At 48.0% G+C, this 13801-nt stretch overlaps 1 protein-coding gene across 1 annotated transcript in view; it reads right to left on the bottom strand.

The window, feature by feature from the left end:
* Positions 1-13801, bottom strand: part of f (espin protein forked) — a 249298-nt gene that overhangs the window by 8698 nt on the left and 226799 nt on the right. The window contains exons 7-9 of the mRNA XM_077653627.1: positions 7450-7976; positions 2985-4371; positions 1570-1721 (exon numbers count right to left, since the gene is read on the bottom strand). Of these exons, the coding sequence (XP_077509753.1) occupies positions 1570-1721; positions 2985-4371; positions 7450-7976 (2066 nt within the window). The remainder of the gene's footprint in view (positions 1-1569; positions 1722-2984; positions 4372-7449; positions 7977-13801) is intronic.

The raw sequence follows: 13801 nt of genomic DNA, 5'->3' as shown, positions 1-13801 counted from the left end.
CGAGCGTAATGTCTTGAATGTGAGTGTTTAAAGGCACCGGCGAGAGCCATTTTGCCCAAAGACGCGGGATGACACTAGGCCCACAAGCTGATCCGGACTATTCTGGTGCGTAACATGAAAACTATTTCTGCACCAGATTTTTAACAGCAGCAAGACACGTGTGAAGAAAAAAAAATGAAGAAGAGAACGTTAGGAATGATGCGGTACGTGTGTCAAAGCACTGAATGCCCGCACTATTTTGCAGACGTTTACGTAGTACGTCATGGGCTCTAAAGGTCAGCAGCACTTAGCGTCACTAAGTGCGTCACTTGCGACAAGCAAAGTAAAACTTAGAGTCTTACCACTTCTTGGCATGCGCGAGCTAGCTGCAGATGAACATGTGGCTCTGTTTTTTGGCCTGTTATAGAGAAAATTTCGCTGGAAGGTCGACCTCATTCACATGTGGCCTAGTCAATTTGCTGAACCTTTACCGAATTCCGTGAGATTAAAACGTAGGTTGCGTTGAAAAGCTAAAGGTTGCGCTATTTCAAGCGTCTTAGTGTAGCGCTGTGGATTGATTTGTACCGTGTGTGGTTCTTCGGCGTATCCAGAATTTTCAGTACACGAGCGTGTTTTGAATCCCGCTGCATGCCACAGAACGCGAGCCTGCGAATGTCCTTTCAGCTACGCACATGTAATATATGAACGCCATAACGACGGGCCTCCCATTATTGACTCCCACAATGCGCAATACAATTACACTGCACGTCATCTACAAAATACGAAAACAGTGTCCTTGTCTCGTATTTACCATCCAGCGAAGCAAGGGACTTATTTTTTTTTTTTTACAATACTGTTAAGCCCTTGCGAGAGGCTGTTACAGAGAAACAGTGGCCTTGTGGTAGAGCATCCGCTTTGCATTCTGGAGGTGCTGTGTTTGATTTCCCGCCGCCGGGTACACACCGGTTTTCTAATGGGTGAGATTTCCCCGGACTGGTGCTCGGCTTTTCTGGGGTGAAATGCTTGGGAAAAGGGTCTTGAACGAAACTTAGCGAGGCAAGGTACTTAGCGAGGCAAGGTACTTAGCGAGGCAAGGAACTTCGCAACAGCAGAAGTGTGGGCGTAGGATTTGGTTTGGTTTGGTTTATAGGGTTTAACGTTCCAAAGCAACTCAGGCTATGAGGGACGCCGTAGTGGAGAGCTCCGGAAATTTCGACCACCTAGGGCTCTTTAAGGTGCACTGACATCGCACAGTACACGGGCCTCTAGAATTTGGCCTCCATCCAAATTTGACGACCGCGGCCGGGATCGAACCCCCGTCTTTCGGGCCAGCAGCCGAGCGCCATAACCACTGAGCCACCGCGGCGTCTCAAGGGCGTAGGATTTGTTTCAGACGAGAATTAACATGCGCCAAGCCTTAGCGGACTGGCCTGTGATAGAAGCAAAGCTTTGCCAACGCTTAAAAAAAACAATGCAGAGGAATTAGGGGGAGGAGGTTACATTTTGACAACCCCCTCTCCAGGCCCCTACCCCTGCACACACCGCACTCCACGTGGTCTGCGACAGCAGCACCGACAACAGTCTGCGTACCTTTTCCTCTTCGAGCCTCTGTCGCTCCTCCTTGAGCTTGCGCACGCCGTGGACTCCCTGGGTGCCGATGGACTGCTTCAGCTCCTCGATGATGGTGCTCTTCTGCTCGGCCAGCGTGCTGCACGGACTCTTCTGGAGCAGCACGCACCGCTCTGCGAGGAAGGCGCGCCAGGCGCTCTCCATAATGGCCCCGACCACGGCGCGCAAACGACTGAGCTGCAGTGTGCTCTGCGCGAATGCGCGCACGTGTACACGACAGAGCACGCATGCCTATTGATCAGTGACTTTCACTTTTTTATTTTTTATTTCCTCTCAGGGCAACACGTGCGAGTGTTCAAGCAACCTAAAGAGCACAGCGAAAAGCCTGGTGCCACATACCTTAAAGAGCGTCGTCGTTGCGAAGTAGCGAGTTAGTCATGCTGGTACAGCATAACCAATGACTGCAGCGCGAAGGAAAACAAGGGGTGCTGAGGCAAGATATAAACGAGCGCCGAATTTAAACGATTACTTAATTCTGTTTTGATAGCTCCTCACACGTACAAGCGGTCTGCGGCGAGCAGATACCGACAGCGCCTGCCTGAAGAGGCCAACTCCTTTCCCGATAACACAATGGGTGTGAGTTCGGCCTCCGCTATTCTAATCGGCAAAAGAGCTGGCTTCATTTTTACGCGAGCCCTGCATTCTTCTTGTATATTTGCTTAGATTTATCTATTCTTCAGATGACGGCCAGCGCACAGTCTGAACGGCAAGCAATACGTGACCCTAAGAAGTTTTGGCGCTATCTGTAAGCAGCAACAACTACTGCGATAGTGCCAAGCGCATACGTATTTCCTCTGAGAGGCGAGGTATGCTGCAAAAAAGGTTAATGTGCGCAGCATGTCACGTCGTCTCAGCAGCTGTCACCAACTGATAATCTGTGAAGATTGTTAACAGTGCAGACGCGGCAGTCCCTTATCTGGCTCCAGGGTGGCATAATGAGAAAACTGGAGCAGGACGGCAAGAATCGGTGGTAAGGGCGATTGACCGTTTGTTTACAGGACAATGGACCACGTAAACGACTGATCCAGATACGATGCTCCGCAATACTTCAATCAGCTGCCCAGCCACCTGCACCAACTTGCAAGGCGACACACAAGATGTCAAGTTATTCACTAGAGGGGCGCCGTTGTGCACAAATGCAAGTAATGAGAAAATACACGGGCTCTCTCGAACGAGCTGTGCCACAAGCGCACTATTAAAACAAGTTCTATATGCAAAAAAAAAATGCGGCAGTTAGATGATTTCAAGTTCGCCGAACGACGCGCGTGTGCCTAAGACCCGATAGTGAACAAACCCCTAAATATCATAAGATTTAAGTGCAGTACCACAGAGTGCACATAAAAACAAGCAAATGAAGAAGTCTTTCTCTAGCTCACCCAATGTGCTAGGCTTGTCTGTCCTCTTCAGCTGGACGTTTTGAAGCTGCTCCTTGGTGATGGAAAAGGCACCGCCGTTCGGCTGAGGCGAACACGGGGTCGAAGGGATGGACCGTGGCAGGCTGTTGGTGCTGCAGTTGCTGCTGACGTCTCCATTCACCGCCGAGCTGTTACTGTGGATCTTCTCGTCACAGAGTGACGGAGTGGGCGACTCGTCCCCATTTACGCTGCCACTGCTGACGCTACCCCCGCTTAGACTGCCATTGCCCACTTTCGTTCCGTTCAGGCCGTTGAGCCCGTTGTAACCAGCGCCGTGACCGTTGACACCGTTGTGCTGACCGCCGCCGATGCCGTTGAGTCCGTTGAGCGCTTTAGCGACGCTGCCGACACTGCCATTGGAAGGCAGAGTCAAGGAATGCGGGCTGCTGGCTCCCTGAGTAGGGGGCGTGGAAGGATTGTCGATGACCCTTCCCAGATGTTTTTTCGTGGACGAGTTTTCGGCCTTGAATTCCTTGTTCAACAAGAGCGACTTGGGTTTGTTGGAGACAGTCTTCAGGTACTCGGACGGTTTGAGGTTCGTGTCCGAGTCCGGCGGCTGCATGAACTGTGGCGGGATGAAGGACATGGGCCTCTCGAATAGCCTCGGTAGCGTCCTCTCTTCGCTGTGCGCCGTTCCCGCTGAAGACGCTGAGTCGTCCGTGTCCGCGTTCGAGGACGTCTCCGAGCGGCAGAGCTCCCCACTTGTGCTGTTGCTGAGGGCGCTTGACAGCGGTCGCCTCAGCGTGCTCTCCGTGGAACGGATGTCGAAGCTCTTGGGCAGCGGCGGCGGAGGCGGGGGTGAAGACATGGTGGTGCATATGGGCGGTGGAGGTGGTGGCGGTGAGGGCGTTGTCGAGGTCGTAGAGGACGTAGAGGACGTGGAAGTAGAGTCTGCTACCGCTTGAGACACTGGCCTGAGCGTCTTGACCACCTTGTCGTCATTGTATGTGGACATTGTGCAGATGGTCTCGTAGTCCGAGTCGCTGCTACTGCTGCTGCTGCTGTGTTCGGCAGCAGATGCATCGCTGACACTGGCCGAGAGAGCTGGGCTCGGTGCGGGAGCAAGCTGCAGAGGTGGCGTGATCAGCGATAGAGTGGACGAAGCTTTCTTCATGCCGTTTTCGAAAGGCTTCTTGACTTGGCCTCGAGGTTGTCCCGGGGATGACGCAGTGGGGCCGGATGACGGCTGAGGTTGGTACTGCTGCTGATGCTGCTGCTGGTGGTTCTGGTCGGCGTCGAGGAGGTCGGCCAGAGAGGAACACTTGTTGCGCAGTGGAGGGGACGCGTGCGGCATGTCGCGCAGCAGAACGGATCCTGGCGTGGGCCGAAGGAGGGCCTGCGACGGAAACTGCGAACAACACATTGGCCGGTAAGACGACAGAGTACAAATAAATTCACAGACTTCACGGAATTATGCCGGTATTACAGATGGCGACACGTCATCTGCGTTAACATCCAAGGAAACCGAATACACTGCATACATGTAGTACTATACCCGTATGCGACGGAACAAAACAAGGAGGAAAGTAGTATCATTTAAAAGATAATACACCATCTGGTAACGTTACACCAATGCATGCAATCTTTGTAAAAAGAAAAGACCCCAGTAAGTCCACGAATCGGGCGGGATAGGTCATTGTAGCGGAGGGAATCTGAGCAGCGAAAGGTTATGAATTAACAGGCCGCAAGTATCATCGTGAACTGGCTTATTCAACTGTCACACATAGCTAATGACAGCCTCCTAAATCTTACTAGCATGTTTAAACGGTAGCAGTTGAAGGCCTGCTCTTCTTCCTTACAAAGTTTGGATCAGTGCAACACAAAGCGTATGCTCATTTAGTGCACACAGTGTACTCAAATGTCGGTATATGTTGTTAGGCAACTCCCCCACATAGGAATGCTATATGTGAAGGTCGACACCCATCTCTTGGCGTTTGCACTGCATTCCAAGAATGTCCACAACTGGCGCGTGATAGCAAGGTTATAGATTTAATTTCTATAGCCTTGCTATGCTCTTTAGAAATTCTTGTACGCGTAATTTACGTGTAAGCGCGCCGACCCGTCTAGAGCTTTCGCTTTCAGCGCTGATTTCCCACAAAACTAATTGACGACTGGTGCTCAAATTGTCGTCTCCAACCAAAGCAAGGGGCAAGCTTTGTGCACTTATTAGCTTTCCGGTATAGCGTAGTCGGTCGGTCGGACGTAAACATATCGACACTTACTTGAACTACCAAATATACGACGCAAATCTTTTGATCATACGCGCGCAAGTTTTGCCAAGCATGGTGTCCGCATCCAAAAGGAAAGCCTTCATTTTTTAAGGCCAGAGCCTTGCTAGCCCCATCACGAGAAAGCTGAGGTGGCATGTGTTAGTGTGTGTACTCGAAGATGGTAGAGAAAATCCCAGCGATGGCAAGAAAAATACGATTTCCCAGGGCATATATCTTAACTGTGCTAGTCAAGTTAGAGGCTATTGTTGTAAGGGAAATCCCTCTTGCCTCTTAACATCAAGATTCAGATCATTTTATTTCCGTTCAGTTGAAAGTGGAAGACGAGGAAAAAGGCATGGAGCCTGACAAGGCCTCGTCTCCCATCTGTAGTTCGGAGCAGGCAAAACTTCAATACATTTGCAGGGATTTACTCCTGATGAAACAGTGCACACATAGCCATAAAATATAAAGTACATATGAACACAAAATGCTGGTTGTCGATTAACGCAACGTTCGAAGAGAATCAAGGATTCGCAGTGAAACAAAACACATCAGAGGATCCGCGATAATACACTGGCGAGAAAAAGAAACCGCTGTTGAGATGGATAACATGTTGACAGAAACATGAAAAAAATAACTTTTTTTGCAAGGCTGGTGATTTGCATGGGCATATGAGTGCACCTATATACATAAGATGTCTTCCGTGATCATTAGGAATGCTTTGTACTGTCATTTGAAGGGCTTAAATGGTAGCGTAATATAAATGTAGGACTCATGATGGTTAAATAACTGTTGCTTGATAATCAACATCCTGCCTCCCATAATTTGTTCTCGCTTTTCTTGTTTTATGTGTATGGGTTCGAAAGCTAGAGTGTGGCGATATATCTGTAAATCTAGTGTAAGCCTTTCTTTATGGATTAATTGCATCAGTTTAGCGTAATACACTTTGATGGCCGGTAATATATCATGTCTTAAGAAGAGTGGCTGGGTTGGTAGGTCACGCATTCTGCCTTTATAATTCTCAAATAGACGTAGAACGCGTTTTTGCAGTACGAGCAGCCTGTCGTAATTTCCTTTCGTCATAATGCCCCACACTAATATTGCGTAAACTAGCCGTGAGTAAAATAACGTATAATATAAAGTCTTTTTCAGCCATAGAGGGACAAGTGAAGCTATACGGCTCATATCGCCCACAGCACGGGAAAGATCAGTTAGAATGTGATTAATATGTGGAGTCCAGGATAGATCTTCACTGAACCAGACACCTAGAAATTTCTGTAAATGTACCTGCACAATGTGTTTCATTCTGAATTAAAGTGTGAGGCTTTCTTTAGTAACCTTGTTAACTGGTTTGAAAAATATCCTAGAGTTGTCCTTGAGCCAAATAGATAGCTGAGACAGGCAAAGATTAGCTGCTTTATCTAGGTCATTTGCGTGTTTACCTGTAAAAAATAAACTAGTGTCATCAGCAAAGACAGTTATATGAGGTATGTACCTAACGTCTGTGATATCATTTATATACAGCAAAAAAAGAGTGAGACCTAGTATGGAACCTTGAGGTACTCCTAGTTTTATTTCTAAGTTTTAAGAGTGCTCTCCATTGAGGTTTATGAACTGGTATCTTAATGACAAATAGCTTTTAATGAGGTGTGATGAAACGCCTCGAATTCCGTACCTGTGAAGTTTGTGAAGCAAAATTTCGTGGTTGACAGAATCGAAGGCCTTTCGTAAATCAAAAAAAATTCCCAAAGTAAACATTTTTGCTTCCAAATTCTTTATAATTAATGATTTTACAATGAGCAGGGCCTCTTCAGGTGTCTTGTTTTTTTGGGACCCGAATTGAAATGGTGAGATTATATTATATTTTTGCAAGAACATAGTCAAACGATTATTTATCATGCCCTCAAACATCCTGCCCTCCGCCATGCGCCACACATCTACTGATTCGTTGGCTGTAACTCGCTTGTCAATAAAGTTTTCCATCCATCCATTGTACCACCATTCAGCCAACAAATCAATAGATGTGTGGTGCATGGCGGAGGACACCATGTTAAGAGGCAAGAGGGATTGCCCTTAAAATGATAGCCTCTAACTCGACTAGCACAGTTAAGCTATATGCCCTGGGAAATCGTATCGCGCAACCCGAAACGCTGTACTAATAACGGTTGCTCACGATTTTGGTGCGAATATAGTCGTACAAGTACCGCTCATTTTACCTGAGGTGTCTCGCCGTTGCTGTTTCCATTGGACGACAGCGGAGTTCGGGGCGACGACTTGGAGACTGGCTTCAGCATGACTGCAGACGGGAGCCTGTTGTTCTGTGCTGGCTGCTGCTGCTGCGGCTGATGCTGCTGCTGTGACTGTTGCGGCTGAGGTGGAGGCGGCTGAGTGACCGCCAGTGGCGGCGGCGACTTGCACTTGAGCTGCGAGCTGTGGAAGATGGTGGTCCTCCCGGCGCCGTCCATGTCCTCGTCTTCTTCGGGGTCCTCGGGACCTCCGGCCGCAGAGGAGGCGCACGAGGCCGCGTCCGGCGACGGCGCCTTGCGCCTCGCACTCTGCGGAGTCAGCGACGCGGCGTCCGAGTCGCGCTTGTCGTCTTCCTCGAGCGTGGCGTCGTCCTGGCAGATGCCTTCGTCGGTGCTCGCGCTCGAGTCGGAAGAACTTCCGCCGCCGGCGCCCTTCACTTCCTCGGTCTTGGCGAAGCTCTCAGGGCTGCCAGAGTTGTCGTGCACCTCAGCAGTGACTGCGAAGAAAAGCGCGGGAAAAGCAAAATGCTGTGACATCTCGGGCTGCACTCACGTACTCAGCTAAGCGTCGTACCCGTATAACAGTGATCTATAGACTTTCTATAGACCTCTTACAGATTCTAGTGCCTTCCTATAGGTATTTTATTTTGTCTATTCATAGCCTATTGACTGTCTGCAGATGTTGTTGTTGATGTCTTGTTGTTGTTGTTGATGTCTTGTTGTTGTTGTTGTTGTTGTTGTTGTTGTTGTTGTTCTTGTTGTTGTTGTTGTTGTTGTGATGATGCGTTTGATGTGTTTGATGATGTGTTTACTTGATGTCGCTGTCGCCCACATAGAATGTGTTAGTTGATACTAGTTTGGGACCTTTAACAATTTATGCTGGGTCCCTGCAGTTCTATTTTTGTATTTTGGCACATTATGTGAAATAGATATTCCATTTTATTCTATTCAATTCTATTCTAAACAGTCTACTAAACGTGTATGGCCATAAATGTATAAATTGTCTATAATATACTGCCTATAGCATTTGTATTGGTTATAGACTAGTCTAAATGATATGTTTGTAGAAAATCTATACTCCTAATAGAAAAAAGTTTACGGCCACTCTGTAGACCATATAAAGACATTTTTGTAAGAGTATGTCACAATCTCATTAAAGCAGATGATTGAGCGAGATTCGTTGCAAATTTTGCATGCTTACGGGTTGTAGTCTGACACAACTCGGGAACTCGGTGGCAGCGTCCCTTCAAAAGAGGCCCTCCAACCAATAGCATGCGACCGACCATGTTGCACCTGCCAGCGACCTGCTGTGCCATCACAGCAGATGCAAGGCGGCGTATCTCGACGTCATGACAATAAATCGACGCCATTCAAACCCGACCGCGGCGGCTGCGTTTTTATGGAGGAAAAACGCCAAGGCGCCCGTGTGCCGTGCGATGTGAGTGCACGTTAAAGATCCGCAGGTGGTCGAAATTATTCCGGAGCCCTACACTACGGCAGTTCTTTCTTCCTTTCTTCTTTCACTCCCTCCCTTATCCCTTCCCTTACGGCGCGGTTCAGGTGTCCACCGATATATGAGACAGATACTGCGCCATTTCCTTTCCCCAAAAACCAATTACTATTATTATTATTAGTTGGGCGGTCTTGTTTGAGGGCATTTCCAACTTGCTGTCGAGTTCTAACTGTTTACTCAATTCCCCCTTGGTAAACAAGCGTGAACTATTTGACAGTGGACGGTGCGAGAGCAGGAAATGGCAACAATGTGTGCTGTCCTGCTCTTAAGTCAGCCGTGCCTAATCGTTCAAACAGGCCTCCCTAAATCCGTGTTTTGGTAGTGACTAATTCATAGTGACTAAAACAGTATATCAACATGAGCAATGCGTGAGTTATATGCGCCTCGTCCCCAATCGTTGCGTGCGTTCATCAGTGGCCTGACGCTCTTGTATATCCGGGTCTCAGAGTTAGCGTCCTAATGCCTGTTTCTGGCTTCGCTACAACGAGCAAAGACCCGTCATGCCGAGTGAAGTTGAATTAAATGGTTTTAGGCGCTCGCTTTGAGTGAAGATATCTAACAGTTGGTGTGATATGAAGAGTAGTTTTCCCAAGGGAGAAAGAGCCCTCTATGTGACTGACGGAAAGTCACATGGAGGTCTCTTTCTCATATCATATACCTTCGCACACGACAATAGCCTTCATGAATACATATATGTATAGTGTAATAGGGCAAATCATCGGGGAAAAATTATTTTCCTCTACATAATCAGAACAGCACTCCTGCAGACTCATATCACGGCGATCCCCACGGTATCTCACGGGAGCTGCTTACTGGGACAGCAACGGCCTCAGTTTTTTTATGAGCTGTGCAAGAAATGTTTTCTTTTTCTTTCGGGGTTAAACTCGTAAATTCGCAGAACAATTTGCTCTTTTTGAGTAACCGGGGTGGGAGAATGGCACTGCTGCAGACAGCTGCAATAATGTTCACAATTTAACAAGCGTTGCATTAAGCGTAATTCTGCGCCACTTGCTAGTCTGAACCGTCATGCGCGTTGAACATAAGAGCGAAGGCGGGAATCTGGAGCCATTAAAATCCTGAACATTAAATCAGGGTATAAAAATGTGAACTTATCGGCGAACGCGGAGCAGCGAAGGAGCAGATGTTCTAGTGTTTCCACTGGATGCGGTGCAGTGGAAACACTAGAACATCTGCTCCTTCGCTGCTCCGCGTTCGCCGATGCTCGTCGCGATATGCTCGCGGCCTATAGGGCGCAGGGCATACTACCAGACTCCATCAAGACGCTATTGTGGCCGCAGGGCAGTGCGCGCACTCGTGAGCGAACTTTGGTGAGCCTCTGTGCATTCCTCGAACACACGGGCTTGACGTCCCGTCTGTTCTCCGTCAGGTAGTTACACGCAGTGACCGAACGCTCCGCGAGTTCTACCTTGAACGATTAATAACTGGACGCCCCACTCCAGTTGTAACCTACACAGTGCTGTGCGCGTGTGTGATTTAATTCCTCTAAAATGAACTAATCACGCGCACAACCTGGACACATTTCTTATTGTATAAATAGTTTGTACATATTACTTCTCCCCCTGTCCTCTATTCCTGTCCCCTCACCTCTTTCATTTCATTTCTCCATTCTGCCTGCTGTCCTTTATTTCCGCTGCCCCAGCTCAGGTGCTTCAGTATCGATGGCAGATGCCGGGGCTAGCAAAAATCTTTTCCTTCCTTTTTACTATTATTTTTAATAAAGCCGCTACCACCACCAACGTTAACCCTGGCCTCGTATCGGTCAAAGTGCTCTCAGCTGCCATTACTTGTGAACATTTGCTTACGTATGCCGGGTGTTTCAGCGAACACTTTCAAAAATTCCTGAATATATTGAGTTCAATATGGCAAAAAAAATAGGTGTAGGATCACACTCTCTGCCCCGGCGGACACAATATGCTGCAAAAACCTTGTCATTATCCAGGTAATGATTGATTGTAAAACATTTTATTCGCCGGGAAGAGCTTGGCAAGAGGTCGCGTTAAGTGGTCGAGAGTACATAGCCCTCGACGACTTTGTCAGCCCACTCCACCGCCAAAACTTGCGTTCTGGGGTCAGAGCTAGCCAGCACGGTCTCCCACCGCTCGAGAGAAGGAGCTGTAACTAGATCACCCGGAGGTGGCTCTATTTTGCAGTCCCACAGGATGTGATCGTAGGTAGCACGTTGGCCACAGTGTTTGCAGTTTGGGTAATCCAGGTAATTAACGGAAACCTTTAACTTTTAAATTATCGTAGCTGAGTGATACAGTCCCAATTGGGAGTTTGATGCCGTGAAGAAGACGATGTCATATCAGTTTTTGAAATGAAGACAAACTCAATTTGTAGAGCACTGCAGCGCGAAGAAATCCGACGCTTTTTCCCGCGCGCGACCGAAACCGAGCGCACTAGGAGCGCCGGAAGTATGGCGTAGGCGAAGCGTCCGCTGGTGACGTGTGATGAACGCTGCGCCCAATTGTGCCAACTTTCCTCGCTAGAGAACCTTGGCACTCAGCGTAGACTGCGGCTGGCGTTATCGACTGCTTCGTCGCTCAGAGTAAGAAAAATTATAGTCATCGTCTGCTACACGGCAGTCGCTTTTGGGAACACTGATGGGCGCATCTGCAACCGTCTTTTCGAGCGTGTGTGCGTGCGTGTGTGTGTGCGCGCATGCGTGCGTGCGTGCGTGCGCCACATCTGATAACATGAAGTCATTTACTGACTAGGTTGATCTTCTGTTTTCTTATAATCGCTGCGCACCAGGAACCACGCCCGCAAAACGAAAAGCTTTGTCAGCGTGGCAAGGAGAGCTTGCGCGGCAGTGGCTGTGTGCTATCGGGCAGTCGTTCTTGCGGTTGTGTTGGCGTGTTAGCTTCAGTTTTCCAATAGAGCGCAGTCGTTTGAATTTCAGGTGCTTGCCTTGGAGGTGCGCGTGTGACAAGGCCATTGCAGTGCCAGTGTTTCAAATCGCTTGAATGTGTGGAAGTGCCGCCTAGGATTAAAACGTCACGCCGTGTGTGGATTAAAACGTCACGCGCCAAGATCGCGCGATTTGTCACCACTGGATACCTTGCTCTGGGGATACGTTAAGAACGAAGTTTTCAATACGGAGCCAGCGAACCTGAAGGAGCGTATCAAGATATCAATTGAAAAGATTCCCCAAGAGATGCTCATTTCTGCAGTGAATTCCATCAAAGACCGCATTCTACTGTGCACTGCAATGGACGGCAAGCATTTTCAACAGGTGATGTGAAAACGGCTTCTTTTCATCCCATATACTAGTTCTTTCCTACAGTGTCCAGGTGGGGCTGCAACCAACTAAATCCATAAAAGGTACAAATTTCATTCATTCATGTTTGTTATACAACTAGAAAGTGCTAAACATCTGCGGACAAGGTTTCCTAATTAAGTACTCGTACTACCTACCACTTCTTACAGCACGGAACGTGTCTGATCCAGCACACGGCAACCGTATTGAGCAAGCCGGCACGGAGCACCTTAGTGCTAAAATTGCGATGTTTTCAGTTGGAATCTTTTCATCTACGAAGTCATTCTCATTTATTGTATCAGCCAAGCCGATACCGCATAAAAGAAATAGAGGTTTGACAGAAATAATACAGTGCATGTCGATATACCGGCACTATTTAGCGTTAAACAGTAATCTGCATTGTCAGAGGAGAGTACCCTTATCCCTTGCACGAAGCTGGTGACAAAAAAAAAGATTAAAAAGAAGCTATTTCCGGAGTTAACCAGACAGGCAGAACGCCGGGTGTGCTTATCAGTGTTCCCAAAAGCGACGGCTGCGTAGCAGACGATGACCATAATTTTTCTTACTCCGAGTGACGAAGCAGCCGATAACGCCGGCCGCGGTCTACGCTGAGCGCCGAAGTTCTCTAGCGAGGAAAGTTAGCACGAGCGTTTCGAATTGGACGCTGCAATCATTTAGACACGTCACCAGCGGACGCTTCGCTTACGTCACACTTCATGCGCTCCTCGGGCGCTCAGTTTCGGTCGCGCGCGGGAAAAAGCGTCGGATTTGTTATCGCTGCAGGGCTCTAGAAATTGAGTTTGTCTTCGGTTCAAAAACTGATATGACATCGCCTTGTTCACGGCATCAAACTCCCAATTGGGACTGTATCACTCAGCTACGATAATTAAGAATTTAATTAGTGGTGTTTTAATTACCTGGATAATTAGAGAGGTTTTAGAACATATTGTGTCCGCCAGGGCAGAGAGTGTGATCCTACACGTATTTTTGTGCTTTACTGAACCCAATTATTTCAGGAATTTTCGAGCGTGTTAACTGGAACACCCGATATATTCTATAAAACACACTACTGCGATCTCCTTTACTTTCAGTTTACAAAAGCGAACAAACAGTGCTCGACCTACCGGATTACCACGCTAAAATTTATGACGTGCATCGCTAACTCTTACTTTTGCTTACGACTGTTTGGCAGGCTTTTGTTTATTAGAGCAAACATGACTTTGTTACCACATACATGCTGCGAGCGGAAATCGTTAAGCTCTTCAGTAACACCGTTTCCTTAGTGTCTCTGTGTACAGGTACTCTTCTATTCTGCTGGCGCAGAACAAATGCGTTCAGTTAGAGGATGCATAAGCAGCCAGTGAAGGCTGTTTATGCACAGTGTCTACACCTAATGGCATAACGAGAAAACAGCGTGATCCATCAGTCAAACTACTCAAGAACTGGCCACAGAATAGGGCAGTTACAAACGTTGTTTGCCAAGTCGCTTGATAAGTAACTATAGCCGTGCACTATGCCTTGTGAGATAG

Source organism: Amblyomma americanum, chromosome 2 (genome assembly GCF_052857255.1).
Source record: "Amblyomma americanum isolate KBUSLIRL-KWMA chromosome 2, ASM5285725v1, whole genome shotgun sequence".
Classification (NCBI taxonomy): domain Eukaryota; kingdom Metazoa; phylum Arthropoda; class Arachnida; order Ixodida; family Ixodidae; genus Amblyomma; species Amblyomma americanum.
The sequence above is the reverse complement of the archived record's forward strand: the minus strand, read 5'-3'. Positions and strand labels throughout refer to the sequence as shown.